This window comes from Dipteris shenzhenensis, chromosome 15, assembly GCF_047967505.1.
Source record: "Dipteris shenzhenensis isolate YYH24624 ecotype China chromosome 15, Dip_SZ_1.0, whole genome shotgun sequence".
Taxonomy (NCBI): Eukaryota; Viridiplantae; Streptophyta; class Polypodiopsida; order Gleicheniales; family Dipteridaceae; genus Dipteris; species Dipteris shenzhenensis.
The window spans coordinates 53,681,027-53,706,074 of record NC_141610.1 but is presented as its reverse complement, the minus strand read 5'-3'; the positions used below and the strand labels follow the sequence as shown (position 1 = coordinate 53,706,074).

General features: G+C 44.4%; 1 protein-coding gene across 1 annotated transcript in view; it reads left to right on the top strand.

The window, feature by feature from the left end:
* Positions 1 to 24,775, top strand: part of LOC147893989 (PH, RCC1 and FYVE domains-containing protein 1-like) — a 130,317-nt gene extending 105,542 nt beyond the window's left edge. The window contains exons 8-9 of the mRNA XM_087386597.1: positions 1,675 to 2,147; positions 23,971 to 24,775. Coding sequence (XP_087242723.1) covers positions 1,675 to 2,147; positions 23,971 to 24,106 — 609 coding nt within the window. The 3' untranslated portion in view covers positions 24,107 to 24,775. The remainder of the gene's footprint in view (positions 1 to 1,674; positions 2,148 to 23,970) is intronic.
* The last annotated feature ends 273 nt before the right edge of the window (positions 24,776 to 25,048 follow it).

Below are 25,048 nucleotides of genomic sequence, written 5' to 3'. Positions count from 1 at the left end.
GGACACTCAACACCATCACCCCCATCCACAAGGTAGGGGATCCCATGCACCCGAGTAACTATAGGACTATCATGATTGGACATGTGATGTCGAAGATCTATGCAGTTGTATTGGATGCATTGGTCAGCCTGTTCGCAGAGATGAGAGGGCTCAGAGCAAAGGGTCAGGCCGGTTTTAGGCGAGACCATGGGACTATGGATCACATACTCACACTCAAGAGTGTCATTGAGGAGGACAGATCAGTGTTTGTGGCTGTTCTAAGCAATGCTGGCCGTAACTCCAATGTGTGAAACAGGGATACATGCTATCGTGCCCGTGCTTTTAAGGGATCACTGTCCTTATAATGTTCATGTACTTCTTTGTCTATATTCTGCTGTGCATTTGTAATTGCTCCATTGTAATGAAGCATGAGTACTGCTTACCTCTCATTTGAGAAAGCATGACTTGAAAAGTCTTGTTAGCTTCTCAAAGTGTCCTAGAGATTCCTTGAAGCTATGAATCCATTGTGATCCAAGTATGTGTTGATCCAAGTATGTGATTCGTGCTATGAGCTGCACATTGACTTGATAGGGGAAGGAGTGCAGCAGGAGCTCCTATTGGTACTTTTATATATCATCTGAAATATGCACTGGTCTTGATGTATCACAGAGATACATACGTTAACATACTTATGTGTATGACTATCTAGAACATGGACTTCGGCACCAAGCTAAGTGTGCTTTCAGCTGTTGCACCTGCCTCCATTTACCCTCCCTGGGATTGAACGTGTCTGATGGCTTCCGTAGACCTGTTCGTTTTGGTCAAGGTGGCTGACTCACTTTGTTGGTTAATCACCCCTCTACACACGTGTGCACAGGTGCATGCGTGCACACAATATGACTGGTTGGTGCTATGGTTGGCTGCAAACCAATTTCTCCCTTTCTTTGGAACCTTTATCTGCTTTGGCATTTCCTGGTACTCTTGTGTTTAATCAAGACTTTGATTGACTTTTGTCTGTACATCATCAGCAAACTCAGGGGAGTCATGCATGTTGTCGGTATGGGGAGAGCCATGACAGTAGACAGCTATGTGATGTTATTGCTTTCATTTAAATTACGAAGATTTGAGCTTAGCAAAATTGCTGATTTTTTTCCAGATGTTGATTGCATTGTAGAATTGGTATCTCATGGTGTGCAGCAAGGAAGTGTAAGTTTTTGAATGTGAATGAGATAGCCACACACTCTTTGGCTCAATCTTATTGGCTTTGCAAATAGGAGTGTGATTGTTCTTCTTTGAAAAATCGATCTTCAAAGTTTGTGTTTGGGAATTGTTTCCGCATAAGCTTTCAGAAGTACATTTATTTGTGCCTTTCAATAATAACTTCATACAGTGAGGGTGCATTCTCCAAATTTTGGTACTGGATTGTGCTCATTGGATTATCGTTTAATCACATGCCTTTGACCATATGGAAAATTGTCAGGCTTATACAGTTACATGTGATGCATCACGTATGTAATGCTGTTAACATTGTTGCATCTCAATGTTGTGATATCAAAACATATTGTTCTTATGATCTAAATTCAATGGAAACTTGATTGGATTTTTATGGTAAATATTGGTAAGGTGGCACACTTTGAAACTGGTGGTAACTTTATGTTTTAGTAAGCTGAATCTGATCCTGTGTCCTTTTTACAGCTAAAAGGTATGGCAGCTAAGATGCCCACCAGGATGTACAGTCACAATGGGATTGATTCATCTCTCTCATCTCAATTTTCTCTTCCAAGTGGGGTCAATGCATCAGCTAATTTAAAGAGTCCAGTGGTACGAGAAAATGGAGCTCAGCTCGTTGATTTTGAAAAGGTCTCAACTCAAACTATCCGAATTGTTAGAGATATGGAAGCCAATGGTGCAACAAGCCCTTATGCAACACCTAGTGGTGCTCTACATTTACCACCACGACTCCTAACAAATCAAGTGACACCTAGAACAGAAGGACATGATCAGTTTAGAGATGCTGCAAAATGGGGCAGTGCTTCATCAACGCCTAATGGACACTTTGTGGTGCATCATAAAGAGACGGAGTGGGTAGAGCAAGACGACCCTGGAGTATATATAACATTTATCACCCTACCTGGTGGGGGAAAAGATTTGAAACGTGTGAGGTTCAGGTTCGTGGTCTTATCCTGATTCTAAAAGCATTTAGAATGTATTGAGTTTCGTTTGAGCTCTTTAGCTTTAGTTTAGCTTATCATAGTACTCAGCAAGGGCCCTAGCGTGCCCTTTGCTTCAGCCCTTCAGACTTGTATGAGCTTTTTTCGCTTGGTGTACTTTGTCTCATAGGCCTGCAAGGCCTCCCGAGTCTCTCTTAGTTTTTGAGATCATTATTTTTGTTTAGCATTCAGCAAGGTCCTTAGCGAGCCCTTTGCTTCAGCTCATGGCGGCTTGTATGAGCTATTCTGTTGATGGTACTTTGCCTCATAGGCCCGTTGACGTATCCTGAAGACGTTAATCCATCTCTCTCTCTCTCTCTCTCTCTCTCTCTGATCCTCTCTTTCTCTCTCTCTCTCTCTCTTCAGAGGACGATAATATATTCTTCTTCTTCTTCTTCTTCTTCTTCTTCTCTGATGGATCAGTAGAAGGACTGTCCACCAGGATGCGGTTAGACGAGTGACACACACTCCACCTGCGATAGGGAGAGAGCCAAAAGTATGCACGATCGAGGTCCAGCCTATCTCATCCCTTCTCAGAGGCGACCGCCAGAGATGAGGCATCACCCTTTATGTAGCCCACCAGATCCAAAGATCGAGGAGACACCTGGATATATGGAACCTGAGCACGTACTAGGAGTGCTTTTAGCCCTGAGCACCTGACACGCTTTTGTTACTTCGCTACTCTAGTATTTTGCTTTGCTCACTAGCTGAGCGTGTTAGCATTTTAGCTTTTTCTTTCAGTTTTTCAGTTTTTCAGTTTTTCAGTTCTGAGTTCTGAGTTCTCAGTTCTCAGCAAGGGTCTTAGTGAACCCTTTGCTTCAGCCCTCAGTGGCTTGTATGAGGTACTTCTTGGGTTCACACTTTGTCTCATAGGCCCGCGAGGCCTATCGCAGACGTTATTCTCTCTCTCTCTCTCTCTCTCTCTCTCTCTCTCTCTCCCTCCTAAACAGATTCTTGTCTAGCGTCCTACTTTGGTATCAAACAAACAACAAAAAAGAAATAAACATCATCACATTACCCCTTGCCCATGCACATGTGCTTTTAAAAGCCCATACATGCCTGCATGCACTCTCGCGCACATCATAAATGAATGAATCAGAATATGAAGCTTGGCACCGTGGTAGCTCTCCGGTGAGCTGCGAGGATATATCGGATCTATGTCTGTCTTGTTGTCTCGCGTTGCGAGTAGAGGACGTGGTCTCCTCGATCTCTAGTTCCGGTGGGCTATCTCAAGAGTGACACCTCGTCTATGGCGGTCCCCTTTGAGGAGGGCTGAGATAGGCCGACCTTGATTGTATGTGCTTTAGTCCCTCTTCATGTTGGGTGAGGTCTTTGCGGCCCTCACTTGGGAGCGTCATGTCGTCTCTCTCTACTGATCCATGCTGCCCTCATATCAGCTATCTCTTCCTCCCCCACTTTGCTATTTCTTGGACCTGACTCAAACGTCTAGTAATCTGACACGTCTCTGTGCTGGTCTGCGTCAGTAGCCTATGGTATGGTCGCCTCCTGCTGCTCTCTGATTCATCACAATAGCGTACCTCTGTGTCATCGCATCTCAAGCAGATAGATCTCAATGCAGACATGGCCATGGAATTGGATCAATCGTGAAAGTGGACCAAAGCCATGACCCTCCTAAAAGAGGTAGTGGTATCATCCTTAGATCTCGTAGTAGGCTGAGCAGACACATAGAAAATGCTCCTCTGTCTCGACCTCGTCCAGTGTGCATAATATGCAGATGTGCGGCTCTCTGGGTATACATGCAGCCCTCCCTGTCTCAAGCAGTGGTCGCGATAGAACTAGACTTGGTGGGGAGCTTCTGGTCTCCCCCCCAAGTCCGAGATGTATGGAGCTGGATTAGATCTAACCGTATGATACAATTAATGTCATCATGTGGGATCAACTCGGGTGGTGCATGCATGCTGTATTGAAAGGGGGGAAGCCGGTCCATCTGAATACCGTGATTGGCAAACTATGTGGATATGCATGCATACCATACTGTATCAACCCCCCTCTCAGCTTGCCGTTTGAATGACTCTAGGCCTCGGTAGTCTCCAATGGGGTAGGGCCCAAACTCTGTGGAGGAATGTCATTGTCTGAAAAATGGAATCAACGTGGAGAAGTGTCATGGCGAACTTTGCCTATATTATTTGATGAGGAATTGAGGGCTTCCTCTGAATCATCCTAGACTCCATAGTCACCTGTATCCACTCAAAACTCCTCCACTCTGTGGTCGACAGATCACTCTCCCAGAAAGGTGTTGCATCCATGGCAGTTGGCCTCATTAGGCTGTTGACAAGCGAGCGCTTCGTCGGTGGATCCTGAAATTGTGCTTGGAAGCTCTGCCTCTCTAGCCGAGCCAAAGCACCTTGTCCCCGTGTCAGGCGTGCTTTGGCTGCATGAGCCATCATGAAAACTGACCATGTGAAAATTGTTGGAATAGTCTTCATGGGTTGACTTAGAGGCAGACTAAGGTTTGTGGGGAGGTTTCTATTGGTTGCCATAATTAGACTAGGCTGGTTGATGATTGTTGATTGGGCCATGCTCTACGTGCTGCATGGGGTCGTGATCCTTCGCATTGGCGGCAACCGACTCTTCTCGGCGTGATCAACATATATATGAGCAATTCGAGTGACTTGTTTTCTTCTCTTTGACAAGGGCTCCATCTGAGCTACTCTTGCTCATGAGAGTCACCTTTAGATTGTATTTCTCTAGCTAGTAGAGTCATAAGAGCAGCTTCTCTATAGGGTCGTTAGAGAGTCGTTTGTCTTCATAGTTGTAAGCGAAAAAATCGGGTACGGGTGAGGCAATAGTCTATTGATCTGTCTATCCATTATTCTGGTGTATTGCAACATCTCGTGGTCTTTTACATCGTATGATACTCGCATGCAATCAAATACTTCATGGGATTCAATTTTATTGTCTCTATTAGCCAACAATGGTATTAGAGTGGGTGTTTTGAGGCTATTGTTCGTGAGGTGGTCGAAAGCATCTTGAGGGTCTGTGAAAGCTGATGAAAGAATATGGTATTTGATCCGAGCATATGTTTCCAGAGGTCTTGGTAGTCTAATTGCCCATCGTGGAGAGTTTGTGACAGGCGAATCAGAAGGCAATAGCTGGCTCTTGTTGCAGTTGATGATTAAACTTTCAAGCTTGGGTCGCTAGCAGAGGAAATAAGAAGTTGTAGGAATATGAACCCTATCTAGCGGGATTAGCCAACTGATGCAAATTTTGATATGGCACCTAAGCTTCGGTGTTCTGAAGGAATTTGGGTCTGCAGTGACCTTGCCATTTTGAAATTGCGTGCAACGGAGTTGAATTCCAGTGGAAGAAAGCGCAGCCTTAGTAGAATTCAAGGATGCAGTCTAGGCCTTCTAGTTCTGCTTGGTCCTTTTGTGCACATTTGTGTTGACGTGATGAGGTCCTTTTGTAGGAGATCATGTCGACTGGCTTTTTGTAAGCATTTGCCTTGGATTGTTGCTTTGGTCTTTTGTAGACATATTGGCTTGGGTCTTTTGTAGACAGTCTAGCATTGGCTACCCTCCTCGTGAAAAGCTTGGGGCCAAAGAAAGTGACCCTTGTATATGCATATGATGATACTCACTCCACCATATTGCCTTGGTATATGAAAGGTGGTGTTGATTTGGCTATCAAACTAGCTGCCTCCTTAATGGTAGCTCTCAGAGTGAAGATGTGGTCCAATGTGCAGTGCTATTTTCAAAATCTTGCCTGCCTAGAGCCCGTTGTCCATGAGCCTATGTGTGGCTGCTGATCTCCCTCTCTAGTAACGATTCATACCTCCCTAGAGAGAGAGAGAAACAAAGAAAGAAAGAAAGGAAGGAAGAAAGAAAGTTTATTAAAGCCTTCAGAAGACCGATGGGTCTATGAGACTGTGAAAAACCTGGTTCAAACGAGCTGTGGTGGTGGAGCTACTAAACGAGCATCCACACCAATGCAGAATGCAAAAAATGCAGAATGGTAGTACTAAGTCCTAAGTACAACATAGTCATTTCGGTGGTCGACTATATATCAATCTCATCATCATCATCATCATTAGGACATTAGGGTGGATGAGGCAATGGGGGCATGAAATCGGCGATAGAGTGCTGTCGGCCACTCACGGGTGCAGCCCTGGCATGTCTCCTGGTCATAGCTCTGTGTCTAACCCGGGCTACTGTGACCCTTGTCGGTTAGGCTCCGACTCTAAACAAGGAGGGGATGTCCCGAAGTGTGATTTGTGTGTCAACCCTCTGTCTGAGTTGTCGGGTCACTGGCTCCGGGCCCCGGTGATGTCAAAGCCTCATCTCGGGGGGGTCCATGTGATCTGGCTGAAAAACTCCGTGATAGAGCTTTGAGAGGGATCAGCGAAGGAAAAAGTCTGCTCCTGGCTCCGTGCTCGAAGTATCCTCTCGCGGTGTTTGAGTACCTCATGAATGAAACCTGCCAAACATCGTTGGTCTAGGTAGGAGAGGAATCGGGCCAAAATCTCATAGCTATCTTTGAAGAGGCAGTAGAAACACCCTCGGATCTCATAGTAAACATGACATGTGAAGATGAAGTGCTCCTCTGTCTCAACTTCTTGCATGTCACATAATGTGCATATGTGCCTCTCCCTGGGTAGTCGCTCTGCTTTGCCGCTCTCGATACGAAGTCTATGTGAAGAAACCCGGAATTGCCCGGGGTAAGTAGATCTGCGTGTATCCTGGGGGGTCAATGAAACCCTCAATTGTGATATGTAAGAAGTGATCTCTGTAGAAGCTAAGCTTCACTGGGAGCTCACTCGGTCCCAGTCAGGTCCGAAATGTGTGTAGCTGTAAGAGATCCTCATGGATAACCACCTCACAAAGCTATAGGATCTCAGAGAGCAATTGTTAAACATAGATGAAATTATTCTTGATTCAGAGATGATTACAACCACTTTGAATTCTCTTCCTGAGTCTTATCTTAGCTTTCACACTTCGCTGAACTTATCATTGAGGGGGGGTGCAAATCCCCTCACTTTTCATGAGTTGATAGGACTTCTGCTTCAGGAAGAGCAGACCAGGAAAAATTTGGCTTCACGTACAGGTGAACGAGCCATGCTCTCAAAATTTAAATAAAAAACAAAGGGACAGGCAAAGACATCAGCAAATCAGCCTTCCAGTGGGTCAGGACAGCCTTCACAAAAGGCTAAAAATGATGTAAGCCCAAAAAGAAGGGTTTTTGTCACTACTGCAAAAAGCCAGGTCATCACATACCAGAATACAGGAAAAGGCTTGCAAAAGAAAAGAAAAACAGCTCAGGTATGGCTGTTTCAGATTCAGCCCCTCATGCATCTGACAGTGGGGATGCTGCAGCCAACTTTGTTGGACAGGATTATGCCTTTTTATCTTGCATTTCAGATTCTAGGTTGGCTGTTCCAGATGCTCGGGATAGTACAACCTCTTGCAGTGATGATACATATGCATTTTTTACTTGCAGCTATGACTCTTCTACAGATGCATCTGCTTTCAATGTTAATGAAACACTGAACACATGGTATTTTGACAGCGGTGCATCCAAGCACATCACTTCTAGGAAGTGTCTTTTTACTTCTTGCATTCACCTCCCGTTGGTAAGAAAGTCACTTGTGCCAACAACTCATCATATTCAGTACGTGGCACAGGAGAGGTTGAGCTCACTGCCATTGATGCCTCAATTTTCAGACTTTCAGATGTCTTATATGTGCCTGGCATAACCAAAAATCTCCTTTCAGTGTCCACTCTTAACAGAGGGGGATTTCAGGTCATCTTTGAGGATGACAAATGTGCTGTCCGAGACAGGGAAGCTGACTATGCCTTAAGGTTATCTGGTACTCTGCTGTGTGGGCTTTTTTAGCTTGATATTTTTGAGAAAAGAGCAGCCCATGCTCTGGCAGTTTCTACCCCTACAGCTGCCATGCAAAATGCAGAATTATGGTATGCCAGATATGGCCACATGCATTACAATAGCTTGATGACACTTCAGAAGTTTTCAATGGTTGATGCATTGCCACCTCTTGAGATACCTCCTCCACATGCCTGTGAAGGGTGCATTTTAGGTAAGATGCATAGATTCCCCTTCAAGAAGGATGGTACAGTTAAAGCTGTCTGCAAATTGCAGCTTATACACAGTGATGTCTGTGGTCCCATGAGGACTCCGTCGTTGGGTGGTCATCTCTACTTCGTTACATTTATTGATGACTACTCCAACTTTACTTGGGTTTATGGGCTGAAAAAGAAATCTGAAGTGTTCACGGTGCTTAAACACTTTTCAGCCATGGTTGAAAATGAAACCGGACTCAAGATACAGACATTGCGCACAAATAGAGGTGGGGAATACCTATCTGCAGAATTTGATGCTTTTCTCAAAAGCAAGGGTATTGTGCATCAGCTCACAGTCAGGCTGACCCCTCAGCAAAATGGCAAAGCTAAGAGGAAAAATAGAACCCTCATGGAGATGGACAGATGTATGCTGAAAAGCAAACACATGCCTCATAAATTCTGGCTAGGGGGTTTGATGTGTGCCAATTACATTTTGAACAGGGCTCCCACTAAGGCTTTAAAAACAAAAACTCCTTTTGAGGTCTGGAATGACAAGAAGCCTTCAGTGGATCACTTCCGAGTCTTTGGATGCCTTGCTTATGCACATGTGCCAGTTGAATTTAGGCACAAATTGTCAGATAAAGCCATCAAATGCATATTTGTTGGATACAGTGCAGAAAGCAAGGGGTACCGTCTCTACAATCCTGCTACACGCAAAATCATAGTAAGTAGAGATGTGATATTTTCTGAAAATTCAGCTCACACTCAGGCTGAATTTCAAATGCCTTCGTCTTCAGAGGATGTCTTTGAGGGGTTGCTACCCATTGCTTTGGGTTCCCCTGCTGATTTTTCTGATCCAAATCAGAATTTACAGCAACATCCAGATGCTTCAGTTCCGCCACAGGATGTCTTGCCCCCTCCACAGGCAGTGGAACAGGTGGTGCAGCAAGAAATTGCAGACATACATGCAGCAAAAACAGTCCCAAATTGGCTGTTACAGACTCTCAGGGAGAGTAAACTTGATGCTCCGTTATCTGGCAGGACTCGCAGTGCAGCAAGGCACATGGAAGGTGCTAATTCAGTGGAATCAGCATATGCAGGTACTCTCCTTGATGAGGAGGAGCCTGCCACATTTGAAGAGGCAAAGGATAATGTGCATTGGATGAATGCCATGCACGATGAGTTGCAGTCCATTGCAAAAAATCAGACTTGGGATGTTGTGGACTTGCCACAGGGTAAACATGCCATTGGCACACGATGGGTATTCAAAGTCAAACGGAAGCCAAATGGCTCCATTGACAGATATAAGGCCAGGCTGGTTGCTAAAGGCTATGCTCAGAAAAAGGGGATAGATTATGAGGAGACATTCGCTCCTACATCGCGGATGACCACCATCCGATCAGTAATTGCAATGGCTGCACATTTTGAGTGGAATGTTCGTCAGTTGGACATAAAAATAGCCTTCTTAAATGGGGACTTGCTGGAAGAGGTGTATGTCAAACCACCTCCGGGCTTTGAAATTACAGCAAATGCACTTCAAGTATGCAAGCTCAACAAAGCTTTATATGGGCTGAAACAGGCCCCTCGTGCATGGTATGCCAAGATACATGCCTTTTTGACCAGCAAGGGGCTGCACAATAGTCCTACTGAGAGCATCCTCTACATCAAGATGGATGGGGGGGAAATATTAGTCATCCTTCTTTATGTCGATGACTTACTGCTCACAGGGTCCAATGAAAAAAAAATTGCAGATTTCAAAGCTGATTTGCAGACCAACTTTGACATGTCAGATTTGGGGCTGCTTCACTTTTATTTGGGGATCCAGTTCTCTCATGAGAGACGTGGCACTGTTATGTCTGAGTCCAAGTATGTTCAGGAACTCTTGGACAGATTTAACATGCAAGAGTGTAAGCCCATAGCCACTCCTATGGAGCCGGGGCTGAAACTCACAATGCATAATGCAGGAGAATCAGTTGATGCCACACTTTACAGTCAGGCTGTTGGATGCCTCATATATCTCTGCAACACTAGATTGATATTTAGTTTGCAGTATCTCAGGTGAGCAGGTACATGCACAGCCCAAAAACTATGCATTGGCAGGCAGTTAAGCGCATCTTCCGTTATTTGCAGGGCACAAAGTCTTTTGGGTTGCTATTTCCCAGGGGGGGTGACTTGCAGATGCACGCCTACAGTGATTCAGATTGGGCTGGTGATTATGACACTAGGTAGTCCACTAGTGGCAATTGTTTCTTTTTGGGTAAATCTTGCATTTCATGGCTGAGCAAGAAACACTCTACAGTGGCTACCTCATCATGTGAAGCTGAGTACAGGGCAGCTTTCACAGCAATAGTTGAATGTGTCTGGCTGCGACGTCTATTTGCTGATCTTCATCTTTCTTTAGAGGGTCCCTCTCCAATTCGGAACCCAGTATGGGTATTTGAAGAAATCTAGGTTTAAGAAGAAATGGATTAGTAGAGGGAGTGGTTCTCAGCTGAGTGGTCAAGCCAAGTAGGCGAAACCGGCTGAAACTCCTAAACCAAGTACCACCATTGGAGTGAAGAGGAAAGTAACCCCAATGGCAGCCCGGGCTTGGTCTGAGTCTCCCTTAAACCCAGAACAAAGGGAAAAAGCGAGGAGAGAAGGCTTATGTTTTGGTTGCCTTCAGCCTCATCAGTGGAAGGATTGTCCACGTAACAAAGATCGTCGGATGGCTGAGATGGTCACTGATAGTCAGAGTGCCATTGCAGTGGCAAAGAATCCAGTGTTTCATGCTCGCACGAAGCACATCGAGGTTCACTATCACTACGTCAGAGAGAAGTTGCATGCAGGAGAGATCAGTATGATCTTTGTGTCCACACATGACAACGTTGCAGATATTTTCACCAAAGCACTACCACGTGAAAAGTTTGAGGCATTTTGCAGTGCCCTGAACTTACATCCGTTTGGTGATTGATCAGCCTTGTACATGACATTGGCACTGCAGGGAGGTGTTAGAATTATAGATATAATTCAGCAGTGACCAATGTAATATAATAAGCTAGTTAGGGGCACTTTTCCCTCTTTAAGAGGTTTTTCCCCCTAACCGCAGTTAGTTCACTAACTATGGTTAGTGACTACTAAGGTTTTGTCACTAGGACAAAAACCTTATCTTTCTTTCATTGTGTTGTACTCTCACACTCTTCTATTGCAACTAAGCTTTCAGCTTCCAAGCTTCCAGCTCTCACTCTCTGTTGCTCTCTCTCACTCTCTCTTTACTCACACATTTGGCATCCCTTTGCCTCGGGCTGCGAGCTTCTCTCCATCGGATCTCTTTCTCTCCATTTCTACGTGCTCTCCTCCTCGTGGGAGCACTTCTTTTGCTGTAATTCTCATTTCCAGCCCTCATTTGCTCGCTTTCAGAGCTTGTCACTGCTGTTCATCATTGGGTAAGCCGTTGTTGCATTGGATTTTTCCAATTTCTGCTTCATTTGCATTTTGGAAAGGCCTCGTGTTGCCTTTGGGGAATTTTCTTGCAACAGGTATACCTTGGGACAGCAGAGTCTTTTGCAAACATAAGCTTTGAAGCTTGGGCAGATTTTTGGCACTTGATTCTGAGAGGTTGCCTTTCTCTCATTTTCTTTGCCAGTTGGTGCATTTGGCTTGTATTTCAGCACCATGTTTGGTGGCAAAGATGATTTGTTTGGGCTGATTGGAGCCGATGACAAGCTTGATGGCACCAATTACCGCATGTGGTCATACATGATGGGACATGTTTTGGTTGCCAAGAATCTATGGCATATTGTTTCAAGTTCTGAGGCCAGGCCTACACGCACTGTTGCTGGTGCTACACCTGCAGCCTCTGCTTCTTCAGGTGATGGGTCTTCAGGTGATGGTTCTATTGCTACAACCAGGACTCCTGCACTTCTTGCTCCAGGTGCTTTGCCTCCTTCACAGGAGCAAATTCAGTGGGATGGTCGTGATGCCAAAACACATGTCTTGATTGCTCTTTCAGTGAAACGGGTTATAATCCCTCATATTCGGTCTTGCAAGACAGCTAAGCAAGCATGGGATCAGCTTGCATCTTTGTATCAGGTGCAGAATGAGGCGAGGGTTGCCTATCTCTGCAAGCAGTTGAAAGATTTAAAGCTTGATGAGGGTGGTAACATGGATGCCTATCTCACTAATGTGAAGGATTTGAAAGAGTAGTTGGTCAACATTGATGAGATTATGCCTGATTCTCAGTTGGTTCCTAATACCCTTGATGGGTTTCCTGATTCATATCAAGGTTTTGCTACTACATTGAGGTTGGTTGCAGGGGGTGATGCCAATCATTTCTCATTTGACCAGCTTGTTGCTTTTCTTCTTCAGGAGGAGCAAAGTCGTGTGAATCGCAATGCCACTATGGCTAGTGATCAAGCATTTGCTTCCCATCATAAACACAAAGGTAAAGGCAAGGTTTCAGTTGGAAAGCCCTCTCATTCCCATGCTGATCATCCACATGGTGCCTCTTATTCAGGGGATAACAAAAAGAAGAAGAGATGTAACTATTGCAGGAAACATGGGCATGATATTTCTGAATGCAGGAAGCGCATAGCATCTGAAAAGAAAAAGAAAGAGTCTGGTTTTGCAGTATCAAATTCTTCTAGTGTAGAAGATCGACACGAGTCCGCTAATTTCGCACAAGACCACCATTGGGCTTTCTTGGTTACATGTCAGTATAATCCTGATGTTCATGATGCTTGTATGACAATTTCAGATGTTCATGATGCCTGGTTCTTTGATAGTGGTGCTGGCAAGCGCATCACTTCCTGCAGGAAGTTATCCAGCTCATTGGAGCTTACATCTAAGGGGGGCATGAAGGGAGAAGGTAAGAGGGAGAGAGTGAGAGAAAGAGAAGACTCCAAATGTGCGGGTGTGAAGTAATGAGCCACACCACAAACTCTTAAGTTTTATTAGGATTAGGTTTTCCCCCTATGACTGTCTTAAGACAGTCATAGGTGTCATATCTTTAATAAAGGGGTGGCAATGTGCCTTTACCCCAACAACCTCCCACCTAAAGGCCAATATGCCTAAAGGGGAGAAAAGAATAAAAATTACAGCAATATATACAGTTACTGTATACAAGACCATAAAATAAGAGTGGTCTCATCCTAATCCCATGATGTGGCGGCAATGTGCAAACCGCTCTGTAGGCAAGCTCTTAGTGAGCAAATCTGCAGGATTATCATCAGTATGCACCTTCACAAGCTCAAGTCGCTTGTCTTCCAGTACCTCCCTGATGAAATGATATTTCACATCTATGTGCTTGGTCTTCTGATGAAAGACCGGATTCTTTGCTAACATGATAGCACTCTGACTATCACAATGCAAAACTGGCATATCTCCTGTAATGCCCAAGTGCAGGTAGCTGCACCAAGTCCCATGTATCATTTTGAAGTAAGGAGTCCATTTCTGACTGCATGGCTTTCTCCCACTTCCTTTTCTCTGTTCTTCCCATAGCTTCCTTGAAGCTGGAAGGCTCACCACAATCTGTCAGCATGATAAAATCAGCCACATTGTTGGCTCCTGGAACAAACCTGTCAGGAGGCCGTTGTACACGGGTGCTCCTCCTAACAAAATGTTCCGGATTAGGCTGCTGTCCAGCCTGTTCGTCATGCATGACGGGTGGCTGTACCACCATATCTGGCTGTTCTACAGCCCCATCTGCTGGCATATCCAGTGGTGCATCATTGGCAAAATTATCTGGCTGATTTCCAGCCTGTATACCCTCTTGAACAGGGTTATCTGCAGCAGCCTGCTGCTGCATATAAAAGGGCATTCTTTGCTGTCCAACATCATCATAAATAACCCTCCTGTATTCCACAGGTTGCACGGGTTCCTTGTGTACACTATCCTCTTTAAAGATGACATCATTGCTGCGTATAATCTTCCGTTTAACGGGATCCCATAACCTGTACCCCATTTCACCTTCATCACCATAACCCATGAAGATGCATCTGAAAGACTTTGGCTCCAGTTTGGTGCGCAGTTCTTTGCATACATGAGCAAAGCACTCGCAGCCAAATACACGTAAGTGCTTATATGAGGGTGGCTTGCCAGACCACACCTCCTCTGGCACTTTCAACTCCAAAGCCTTGTTTGGCGACCTGTTAATAATGTGAACTGCTGTTTGCACGGCTTCTGCCCAAAAGCCATGGGGCAATGCAGCATAAGACAACATACATCGAACCTTCTCCTGAATAGTTCGATTCATTTGCTCACTTACACCATTTTGAGATGCATTATGAGGGGCTGTGAGTTCCTGTTTGATGCCCTTAGCTTCGCAAAACTGCACAAAAGCATGTGACACATACTCACCCCCATTATCGGATCTGAGGCATTTCAGCCTGCGACCTGTCCGATTCTCAACCTGAGCGACAAACTTCTTGAAAGCATCTAAGGCATCGCTTTTATGCTTCAAGAAATAGACCCACACTCTGCGTGTGGCATCATCAATAAAAGTAATGAAATACTTTGCACCCCCTAGTGATAACTGTGGCATCTCACACAAATCAGTGTGCACTAGATCAAGCGGTGCTCTATTCTGGGGAGTTCTCCTCTTATGAGGAGTCACAGAATGCTTGCCAAATATGCAATGATCACAAGTAGGCAAATCTGAAAAAGAAAGAGACGGCAGATAACCCAAACGTGACAGTTCTTGCATTCCTTTAACAGACATGTGTCCCAACCGGCTATGCCACAATGAAACCTTTGGCAGCTCGGTTATGGCAACAACATGATTACCCACACTGGAAACATAAAGAGGGTACAAGGTATCACTCTTAAAACCCTCAGCCACTACAACCTGGCCATCAGTAATCACCTATTTGGAATCCCCAAATGTGGTGTGGTAACCACTGTCATCCAATAAGCCAGTGCTAATCAGATTTTTCTTGATTTGCGGCACATGGCGAACACCATCAAGCATAAATGTGCGTCCATCAGGGAACACTATCTGTATACTGCCAATCCCTGCAATCTGACATGCATAGTTGTTCCCAAGGTGAACAACTCCATGAGTACCTGTGTAGGAAGTAAACCACTCCCTATGAGGAGTAACATGAAAAGAAGCATCTGAATCCAAGAGCCAGGTGTGCATGTCATGGCCATCAATAACCAAGGTATGTGCAATTACAGCAGAAGAACATAATACCTCATGTCTGTCACTGTCACTGTCCTCTGCTGCAACATTCACTGCATCCAAGTCATCTACCTTGGCCTTGCCTTTGCCTTTACTTCCACTGCCTGCATCCTTTACTTCAGCCTTCTTGGCTTTCTGATCCCGTATAAACTTGAAGCACTTAGACTTCACATGTCCCTTCTTGCCACAATAAAAGCATTCAATATCCTTTTTACCATGGGACTGACTTCGGGATTTGGACTTACTAGCAGATCTCCCCTTCTGCTGAGTCCTGCCTCTTTCCTGTACCTGCAAAGCATTTGAAGACTTGCTGCCCGCATTATTTTTCCTGCTCATCTCCATGAGGAGAGAGCTCTCTACATCAGCATATATAAGAGTGACATTCGAATTAGACAAGGTGGTCTTGAAAGTGTCCCAACTCTCAGGAAGGGTACACAACAAGAAAGTAGCCTTGAACTCCTCATCAAGGTTCAACCCCTGTGCAATCAGCTGTGTAAAGATGGCATTGAACTCACTCAAGTGTGAGGTCATAGCTGTACCTTCCTTCATGCGAAGATCAACCAGCTTCTTCAACCAATACACCTTACTGGCTGAACTCTTTTGGGCATACAACTCTGCTAGCCTCTGCCATACACCATAAGAGGTCTTTTCAGCCTGAACATTGTACACAAGAGAATCACTGAGAGTAAGCATGATAGCAGCCCTCGCGGACAGATCTAGCTCCTCCCATTCATCATCTGACATCCCAGATGGCTTGACACCCTTCACCCTTATGGGCTTAGAAATCTTCTTAAGCAGAAGTACATTCAAACACTGTTCTGCCCATAATGCATAATTGTGTGCCCCTTCCAACTTCTTTATGTTCAGAATTGATGATTCACTTCCCCCTGATGCCATATCAGATAAGGAAAGTACCTGACTCCCTGTAAGTCAAGAAAGACTGAATAAAATTCTGATTTCTCAGAAAAAACCTGCTCTATCAAGAGCCAGGAGCACTCACAATAGTGCTGTTTTTTTACTGTCAGAAAATCTGCAGCACAACAGAAAATTTCTCTCCAGTTACTGTACCTTCTGACACACTGTACCGTGCTCAAATAGGCATAAAAAACAGTAATTTCAGAATGCTGCAGCTGCTCCACAAGTGCTTTAACAGTGCATCATCAGCTGACAAGGCACAAAACACTGCTGTCGTGATCACTTCTCCCACCTCAGATGAGGTATTGCACTGATTTAATATGCATAAACCACTTGGCATACACTGTTTTGTTCACTGAAAAAGAGGCTCCAGACACTTCAGCCTGTCACAAACCTGCAACAGAAAATGAGACAAATCCAAGCAATCACCCTTCTTCCAAGGGGATAAAAGGCATCTGAGGGTCTCAGACAGTAACCCAAGTGCTCTCAAGCAAAATCTGGGCAAAAGCCCCTTGATCTAACACCTGAACCAAGTGAAGAACACCTCAACACTGAGGTAGCATACAAAATGTAGCGCTCTCCTGGCACTTTCACCTGACAATGCAATGCATAAACAGCCCTGTGTACACAATAACAACACAGATCCCAACGTACAGACACTGAAGAGAAAATCTTTTGAGCACTGTCAACGATGGATAGTTAGGGACCGAGTAAACTCGATGCGCCCTGGCCAAGCGTGGCTCAACTGAGATTTTCCAAGGTGTCGTACACAAAATGTGACCTGCAAGAAATGTCACTGAATACATTGCGGAAACAAGACTAATGTGGGCTCCCTGGCTCCACACTGCCTCAAGGCATACACTGAATAAGCTTCCAGACAAAAGCCCTTTGATAATGTCACCCAAAAGCTGAGATTTCACTCAGCAAAAGCATAAAAATCCTCTGCAAGATCAAGGCATTACCTTCCCAAAACAAGATAACTGTGCAATCAACCACACACTGTGGTACTGGTCACCTCAAGCACGAGGGAGATGAAGGTACTTGCTGTACTTTCAAAAACACAGTTTTGAGAACTGAAAATGATCCTGAATGAAGAGCAGAGTGCTCTTTCTCCTTCTCTTTTACTCCCAAAAAAAAACTGAAGTACCTGCTGTACTTTTGTACCAGTGTACTTGTGCAGAGTACCTGTGTACCTGCTGTACTTTTGTACCAGTGTACTTGTACAGAGTACCTGTGTACTTGCTGTACCTCTGCAGGGTTCAGAAATTTTTTTTTCGAAAAATGTACTTCTCTTGATGCAGATCCCTGACGAAGGAGAAAAGACGCCCCTTCCTGTCGCAATCCGTACGGCGGTCGAAGGTACCAGTCGAAGGTACGGTGTCCGTACGGATATACGGACGGCCGTACGATTGTACGGCGCGACCGCGCGATGCCCAGATCTGCCCACGCGTGCGCTGCTCGGCACCGCCCTGCTGTAGCCCACGATGCGCCGCCCTGCTTCAGCTCGCGATGCACCGCCCTGCTGCAGCCGCCCTGCTGCAGCTGTCCCGCGCCGCCCTGCTGCAGCTGCCTGCGCTGCTTGCTCTATGTCAAGGGGGCACAAGCCCCGAGGGAAGTAGAGGTAGAGGGAGCTGGTAGGCAGGGGTAGGGAGGAAGTGAGGCTCTGATACCAATTGAAGGGAGAAGGTAAGAGGGAGAGAGTGAGAGAAAGAGAAGACTCCAAATGTGCGGGTGTGAAGTAATGAGCCACACCACAAAATCTTAAGTTTTATTAGGATTAGGTTTTTCCCCTATGACTGTCTTAAGACAGTCTTAGGTGTCATATCTTTAATAAAGGGGTGGCAATGTGCCTTTACCCCAACAGGGCAGTGTCGCATGTGTCAATAATGCATCATATACCATGAAAGGTATTGGGCAAGTTGCTCTTACTTCTGTCTCTGGTGGTATTGTCACTCTAGAGCATGTGCTTTATGTTCCAGGCATTTGTAAGAACCTCATTTCTATTTCAGCCATTGCTACATGTGGCTTTCAGGTTATTTTTTATGGTATGAGGTGTGTAGTGTATGATGTTACATATGCCTCTATCCTGGTTTTGACTGGCACATTGTCTAGTGGTCTTTACAAACTTGATGCTTATGATAGATGTTCAGATGATGATGTTACACTTGCTGATGCACATGCCTTCGCTATTGATTCTACCATGGCAGATACTCATTTGTGGCATGAGAGGTTTGGACACCTCAATTTTGGAGCACTGGTGAAGTTATATAAGGAAGATATGGTTGTGGATCTTCCCAAAATGCATATGCCTACCAAACATGTTTGTGAACCATGCTTACTTGGTAAGATGCACCTTGCTGCGTTTCCCAAGGATGGGAGAGTTGGTGCTTCACGTAAGCTTTATCTGGTTCATAGTGATGTTTGTGGACCCACGAGGGTTGTAGCTCTTGGGGGGTTCTTCTATTTTGTTACTTTTATTGATGATTTCACCAGGTACACCTGGATTTTCGCATTGAAATCCAAGTCTGATGTTTCTTCCTGCTTCAAGCACTTTATTGCCTTGGCTGAGAATGAGAGTGGGCTGCACATTGCTCACATTAATATAGACAGGGGGGGTGAATACATGTCGAAGGAGTTTGCTGTATTTTTGGCTTCCCGTGGCATTAATCATCGATGCATGGTGCCTTATACTCCTCAACAAAATCCCATGGCTGAGCGGAAGAATAGATGAACGATGGAAATGGCCAGATGCATGTTGAAAGGCAAACATCTGCCTAATAAGTTGTGGTTGGATGTGGTCATGTGTGCAAATTACATCTTGAATAGATGCCCTACAAAGGCATTGCGGACTATCACACCTTATGAGGCTTGGATGGGTCGTAAGCCTCGCATTTCCCACTTTAGGACTTTTGGATGCTTAACTTATGCTCAATGTGCCTTCACAGAGACGCACTACGTTGGATGATAAAGCTGTTAAATGCATTTTTCTTGGGTATAGTCCAGAGAGCAGGGGCTATAAGCTATATCAGGCCCGCACGGGCAAGTGTTTTGTCAGTCGGGATGTTGTGTTTGATGAGTCTTCCACTATGCCTTTGCTGGACTGTAAAAAACAGCCTGTTGTTGATGCCCGAGACATATTTGATAGCTTGATGCCTTTGTTTCCATCCGATGCTCGGGATGATGTGAGGTTGTCCCTCCTCCATTTGTTGGTCATTTACATCCCCATGTGCATGCAGAAATTCAGCCTGATATGCCTATCATTAATCGGGATCATTTGCACCGGGATCTTGACCAGGAAAGAGCAGAAACTCAGGAGCCTAAAAAGGTACACTGTTGGCTCCTTGACACATTAAAAGACAGCAAACAAGACACTCCTCTGCCAGCCCGTATGAGAGCAACTTTCCGGAAAGAGCATGCTAGTTTTGTTGCTACAGCATGCAATGAAGAGCCATTATGTCATCAAGATGCCTTTCAGAATGCTTTTTGGATGAAGGCCATGCAAGCTGAATTGGACTCTATCCTTCAGAATGACACTTGGGAGTTGTGTGATTTGCCTTACGGCAAGAATGCCATTGGAACTAAGTGGGCTTACAAGATTAAACGGAAAGCTGATGGTTCAATGGACCATTACAAAGCCCGTCTTGTTGCTAAGGGCTATGTTCAGCAGCATGGCATTGACTTTGAGAAGACTTTTGCTCCCAGTTCCAGGATCACTACCATTCGCATTGTGATTACCTTTGCTGCCCACTTTCATTGGCATATACATCAGCTTGATATTAACAGAGCTTTCCTTCATGGGCATTTGCAGGAAGAGGTCTATGTTTCCCAACCTCCTGGCTTTTGAGGTTGAAGGTTCTGAAAGCAAGGTATGCCGCTTGAAAAAGGCCCTCTATGGATTGAAGCAGGCACCTCGGGCTTGGTATTCGAGAATTCATTCTCATTTGCTCACACTTGGCTTTTAGAACAGCCCTACAGAGGCTACCCTTTACATCTGCAAGCGTGGGACAGATTTGTTGAATTTAGTCCTTTATGTGGATGATATGCTTGTAAATGGGACACATGCTCAGCAAATTGCAGATTTTAAAATTGATTTGCAGCAGACATTTGCTATGTCTGATCTTGGTCTTTTGCACTACTATCTGGGCATTCAACTTGCTAGCAATGAGGGGGGCATTTTGATGTCACAATCCAAGTACATTGGACAGCTTTTGCAGCGTTTTCAGTTTGAGGATTGCAAGCCAATATCCACACCATTAGAGACTGGTTTTCACTTCTCTTCTGAGGATGGCAGCGGTACATGTGATGTCACTCTCTATCAGTAGGTAGTTGGTTGTTTGATTTACCTATGTCATACGAGACTTGATCTACAAATGCTGTCTCACAATTGAGCAGATATATGCACAGCCCATCTATGCACCATTGGCATGCTATGAAGCGTGTTTTCATATATCTTAAAGGCACTTAGCATTTAGGCCTTCTTTATGGGGCTGATACTTCACTTGTCATGCAATGCTGTCTCACAATTGAGTAGATATATGCACAGCCCATCTATGCATCATTGGCATGCTGTGAAGCGTGTTTTCAGATATCTTAAAGGCACTCAGTATTTAGGCCTTCTTTATGGGGCTGATACTTCACTTGTCATGCATGGGTTCACCGATAGTGATTGGGCTGGTTGTTTTGACACTCGTGTGTCACATAGTGGCAACTGTTTTATGCTTGGTACTTCATGTGTTTCTTGGTTCAGCAAGAAGCAGAGTACAGTTGCTACTTCTAGCTGTGAAGCTGAGTACAGAGTGGCTTTTACAGCTACAGTGGAGTGTGTTTGGCTTCGGAAGCTACTTGCAGATCTTTGTGCATGTCAGATTGCTCCTACCGTCATCTTCACTGATAGTTAGAGTGCTTTGGCTGTCGCACGGAATCTAGTTTTCCATGCTCGCACAAAGCACATTGAGGTTCACTATCACTATGTCAGAGAGCAATTATGAGCAGGTAATATTGAGTTGTCTTATGTTCCCACTGAAGACAACTTGGCAGATCTTTTTACGAAGGCTCTACCTCGACTTAAGTTTGAGGCTTTTCGGCAAGCTTTAAACTTAGTACCTTTTGTAACTTAATCTATTATACTCTGTACAGTCATAGGTTGCTATATCCTACGGGATGAACATGTGCAACCATGACACTAGATATTTAGGTATCCTGAGCCATGTTCAGGATACTTGAGCCCATACCATGGAGGGAGGTTTGTAGGCTATCTCATGGGCTATCCATAGATGCCACTTATACCTTGGTATGAGCCTTGTAGGCCTAGTTATAGTCAGTTAGGACTATTGGTACAGTTAGTTTATGTATCATCTAGGTCAGTTAGGACACTTAGTCCAGTTAGGGCAGTTAGCCCTAGGGTTTTGTTATGTTGGCTCACCCTTGAGCCTCCACACTTAAGTTTTGCAGCAATCTATTACAGCATCTCGTTTTTCTTCATTGTGCTTCCATTTTTGAGCTTCCATTGCTTCTAACACCCAACAATTTGTAGTGCATGGATTTACTTGAAAGTTGAGGTTAGGGTACTTACCAGGACAGGAGCCTTAGAAAGATTTCTTTATTCGATGCAGAGCGTCTTGTTGACCCTTCTCAAGTGGTGTTGGATGGATAGCACTAGGTGAATCTTTATGTCCGCACATCTAAGGATGCCTTGCCCTCCCCTAATGTTTGCCATCTTGAAAGCTTGGGGCAGCTTTAGGATTAATCTTTTGAGGATCCCTCCCCTCGTCTCAGGAAGAGATTTATAGGCAGCCTGTCATGTGAAATGACTCTTTTCTTAATGATCATGACAGACCTCTTGGTGCTTCTAATTACATGCAGTGGTCTAGATGGGAAAGAGGCCCCACTTCCTTTGTAGGCTCTTGGAAGATCTTTCAAAAAACTTCCGGATGAGCGCAGCCTTACTCTTGGATTCATGCTAGATGAATGGGGGCTGTTTCGAGGATAGGTATCTCAATTTAGGTCACTGCTCTCTGGCGAGAGAGAGATGGGGATGCCTTAGTCCTTGATGTGTACTCTGGAGCCAGGCTATCTTTAGATTCATAGATGAGGATATCCTCGTGAATGTATGTTTTGAGCTTGTTAGGGGCATCGCATGGGGCTCAGGGGCTTCAGTTGTGTTTGTCTTGGCCTCATATGTTTTGTAGATGCACTTGATGGCTCCCAAGTCCACCTCTCTCACACCTTGGCAAGTATTTGGATAGACACTGTACTCACTTTGATGGTCATTTGGTGGAGTATGCACGGGGCTTTCAGTGCTGTCTCTGACAAGAGGACTGCCTTCATGGACAGCCTGTCCCTTCTTTCCGAACTTCACTACAGTTTGAGGTGGCACTTTCGGTCTCAGCCCTGGATCTTTGTCGGGATTTTTAGGAGTAGGGATTGACTCTCTCTGGTTTTTCTCATGCTATGCAGAAAAGTACTCTTGCCTTGAGCACTTGCCCTTGCAGCCTTTTTTCATACTTAATAGAAGTCTTTTCATGGAAAAAATAAAATAAAATCCAGTCCAATGTGAGTGTGCCAAAGTGGTATGCTGTCTTGGTATGCTCCGGGTGATTTTTCCATCATACAAGCAGCTTATGTGGTTCTCATGCATGATTAAGATATTAGATTTTGGGCTTTTGCTCTATTTAGATCTTTAGAGTGGAGATGGGCATCAACAAAGTCTCTTAGGCAGAATGTTTATTTTCAAGTACTACAATAAAATCAGTGTAGGTTTCTCTATTGCTATGGATGATATAGGTCAAGTAGCCATGGTTGGATTGATCACTGTTTATCCCAAGCAACATTGAGTGGCCATTGATGACACCACTAGGAAACAGTTGAAGAGGAAGATCACATTATTCCTCTGGGTTAGCCTTTATTGAGGCATTGATTTCGAAACTGGTTAGGAGAATAGATAGATCCCCTTTATGTCCATATTGCTTCACTGAGGCTTAAGAGTGCAAGGCATTGTCGTTGGGCTTGCAGCTAGCCTACCTTTTCTTTTGTATGGGTATGCAACTTGGTATATGTTTCTTGTCGATGCTAGATTACGACTGTAGAGCTGTGCTTTGTAGGCCTTCATTGGAGGGCAAACCTTATACAATGTTGAATTCTTTGCTCAGTGCAAATAGTTAACTTATTTTTGAAGACACCCTTCAAAAATGGATCTCAACACAATTTACCATTGTAATGTCCATAAAGGATGATTATATGTAGTATCACTATTTGGGGAATCTGGCTTGGTTGCTGTTCTTAAGGTGTAGGATATATTTGATCATGGAGTATTGTATGGGATGGAAGTACATATGCTCTTGTAGTCTTTTTATTTTACGTTCTTTTCCGGGAGTTGTTTTTTGTACTTTTCACAGTATGTACTATAAGAGACTAGGGGCTTTCCCACAGGATTTATCCCTGGTCCCTTGAATGTACTGTATTTTGTTTATAGGCGTCCTCAAATGCATTCATCAAAGTAGGCAGGATACTTCTATTCTTGCTTTTCTGTGTGTTAAATTTGAAATTCTAAAACAAAGTTATATTATGATATTAAATCCCCCACTTTTATAGATGGCCTTTTGAACAAATGACTTTAATAGTTTAGCTACTGCAAAGAATACTGCTCTTATAGTTTTTTGCTACATGGCAGCCGGAAAAAATTCAGTGAAACGCAGGCAGAGCAGTGGTGGGCCGAGAATAGAACTCGAGTATATGAGCAATACAACGTCTGGGGGGCCAACAGTTCAGTTTTGGGTGCCCTGGAGGGAAATGCCTTGGAGATGTGATTATTTCTTGATGAAATTCTACTCGTCAATTTACTTGTTTCACCTTCAGCCTGTCGTGAATATTGTTAGAATCAAGTCTTGCAAATTGGAGGGGTCTCCATACAGAATAAAGCTAAAGGGGAATTGTTAATCTCATTGAAGGCATAATGCAAGGCTGGAAGTACTGGGTGTCAAGGGCTTTACTTCGTTAAGTGCTTCCATATGACAGGCATCTTTATACTGTATCAATGATGGAAGTTTGTTCGTTGCAATTGGCAAGATGGCTACTTAGAATCGTAAATGCACACACGATCTGGTTCTCCTCAAAATGTGCTCGGGAATTGGAGCCTTTTTGTAATTCCATGACTTGGAAGGTTTTTTACTGCAGTGAAGTTCTACAATACTCTAACAGGCTAACCCCAGCTTGATGGAAGCTTCAAATGAGCTCAGCAAGGTGGATGACAATGTAAAGTATGTTCTAAGCTGTGAATTCCGTACACTCAAGATGCTAAGTGGCAATCTTGCATACATGTCCGATTAATAATTTCGGATACTGTTTTGATCATTTGTTGACACCTGGTGTGTCTTTATCTTGTCTCTGTTCTATTAAAAAGCATACAGAAGCAAATTTTCTGTTGTAATATTTTCCTCTTCGGGAAAAAAGAAACTGCATGTGTTAATTGGCTTATAATCTAGACACCTCAAATGCCAAGGTTGATTCTATACTCCCCCAAGTACATCCCTGGAAGATTACATGTGCATAGGACTAGATAGAAAGTAGAACTAACCTCTGTAATTGCGCAATGCAGGGCTAGGTCTTCATTGATGAGTATCAGGGTGGGTTAGGAAATGGCTGAGACAGAGCCTCTTCGCTTTGAGATATGAGGAGGTTGGAGATGTGCAATGTTACTTCATTCATTCAATGCAAGAATTTTGGCAATTCCAGGATCTTTTGCTGCTTGC